This window comes from Brachycentrus maculatus, unplaced genomic scaffold (genome assembly GCF_059751285.1).
Source record: "Brachycentrus maculatus isolate JH-2025_06_01 unplaced genomic scaffold, ASM5975128v1 h1tg000482l, whole genome shotgun sequence".
Classification (NCBI taxonomy): domain Eukaryota; kingdom Metazoa; phylum Arthropoda; class Insecta; order Trichoptera; family Brachycentridae; genus Brachycentrus; species Brachycentrus maculatus.
This window is the reverse complement of record NW_028281229.1, coordinates 135,901-137,500: the sequence shown is the minus strand read 5'-3', so window position 1 is coordinate 137,500 and position 1,600 is coordinate 135,901. Positions and strand designations below refer to the sequence as shown.

At 31.4% G+C, this 1,600-nt stretch overlaps 1 protein-coding gene across 1 annotated transcript in view; it reads right to left on the bottom strand.

Annotated features, from left to right (window-relative positions):
- Nucleotides 1-1,366, bottom strand: part of LOC148302074 (uncharacterized) — a 4,827-nt gene extending 3,461 nt beyond the window's left edge. The window contains exons 1-2 of the mRNA XM_088272184.1: nucleotides 1,237-1,366; nucleotides 125-283 (exon numbers count right to left, since the gene is read on the bottom strand). Coding sequence (XP_088128310.1) covers nucleotides 125-283; nucleotides 1,237-1,329 — 252 coding nt within the window. The 5' untranslated portion in view covers nucleotides 1,330-1,366. The remainder of the gene's footprint in view (nucleotides 1-124; nucleotides 284-1,236) is intronic.
- Nucleotides 1,367-1,600: the final 234 nt, after the last annotated feature.

Here is a 1,600-nt window from a genome sequence, read left to right as displayed (position 1 = left end):
GTATTTACAAAAAACATAGTAAAACCTAAAAAAAAACATGATTTTTTTGTAATTTTTCTGACAAAATGAATTTAAGTCATGGATTAAAATAACATACAAGTAATGGTGTGGTTTTAAAAAATACCTTTAGTGGTCCAACGGTCATTAAATAGGACATGTTGCCTGAGACAATGGTGTTGCCAGAAATAGGATCTTTTGATGTCTTCATATACGCTACCGTTGCATTGTATCGTTTAAAACCAATGCACTTATCGACAAACTCCACTACTATCTTGACTGGCCCCTTAAAATAAGCATCATGACATAAAATTCCGAAAGTATAGTTTTTCCAGCAATTCAGGATGGTCATTTAAATTTTTCAACAGACTAAAAAAAACACATATTTAGAAACAATATTGCAATAAAACTTTTTATATAATCGAATCGGTCAACAGATGGCGCCGGTATTTCGATAAAATTTTTATTTTTTTTTATCATATCGCTCACTCCTTTCGAGAACGTCATAAATCAAAAAACTTCAAAAAACTTGATTTTTCAGGAGAACGTTTTTAAAGTTTAAAAAGAAATCACAATGTATTGAAAATAAACATCAAGCCACTTATTGATTTTTTTACTGTGCAACAGATCTTTTTAGGTAAAACCTGAAGGTTCTTTCTCCATTTGAAAAATATTTAGTATATTTAAAAAAATCATTAAACAATACCTTTTCTTCAAAATGCAAAAACAACATTTTCTACCCTGTAGCGGGTAAATATTAAGTTTAAAATACGCCACTTTTGCTGGTATATAGTACATTTTCTGGGCATTCCGAAAACATGCTCTTCTCAAAATTCACGATTTTTGATTTATGACGTTCTTGAAAGGAGTGAGCGATATGTCACCAGTTTTTATATACCTAAATGTATAAAAGTATAAACATTAGCGAATAATTAAAGGAGAAAAATTTTTTCTTCAAACCCTCATCCGCACCCCACTGGTGCATAGGGCGCTGCATCATATAAACGCAGTGTTGTTTTGATCGTTAACAATGAAGGGATGGTGATCACCCCTCATCTTCCGGTAACCAGTCCAGGGTAACATTGTATAAATATTAGAGTGAAAAAATTACTTATATTTATTTGCCTCCCCCCTCCCCTGGGAATCGAACCCGGGATCTCCAGAATAGTAAGTGAGCGTGATAACCATTATACTATGGAGGCGGATGGATGGATTTTAGGAGAAAAAATATAATCTTACAATATAACTGTTTTCCATATCACATAGGCCGATTTTAAGGTAACATCCAAAAAAACATAAAATGCCAACGGTAAAATGGGTGAATTTCAGCATTGTGATGATTTGAACCTCACGTTTCTGTAGGATACAGTTAACTGCCCAGTGCTATTTTTGGTATTTTTATCATGCTTCAAATGATATAATGTAATATAATAAATAAAATAATAATGGAAAATAAATTGCATTTCGTGTATTATTATAAATTTATTTTTATCGAGTATTTAGCATATCTATGTGCTGTGTGAATTAACCCTAAATAAGTCGAATATCCGACATTTAAAAAAAATTTATCACTTGCCTTTAAAAAAATCTTCTGACTTATTAC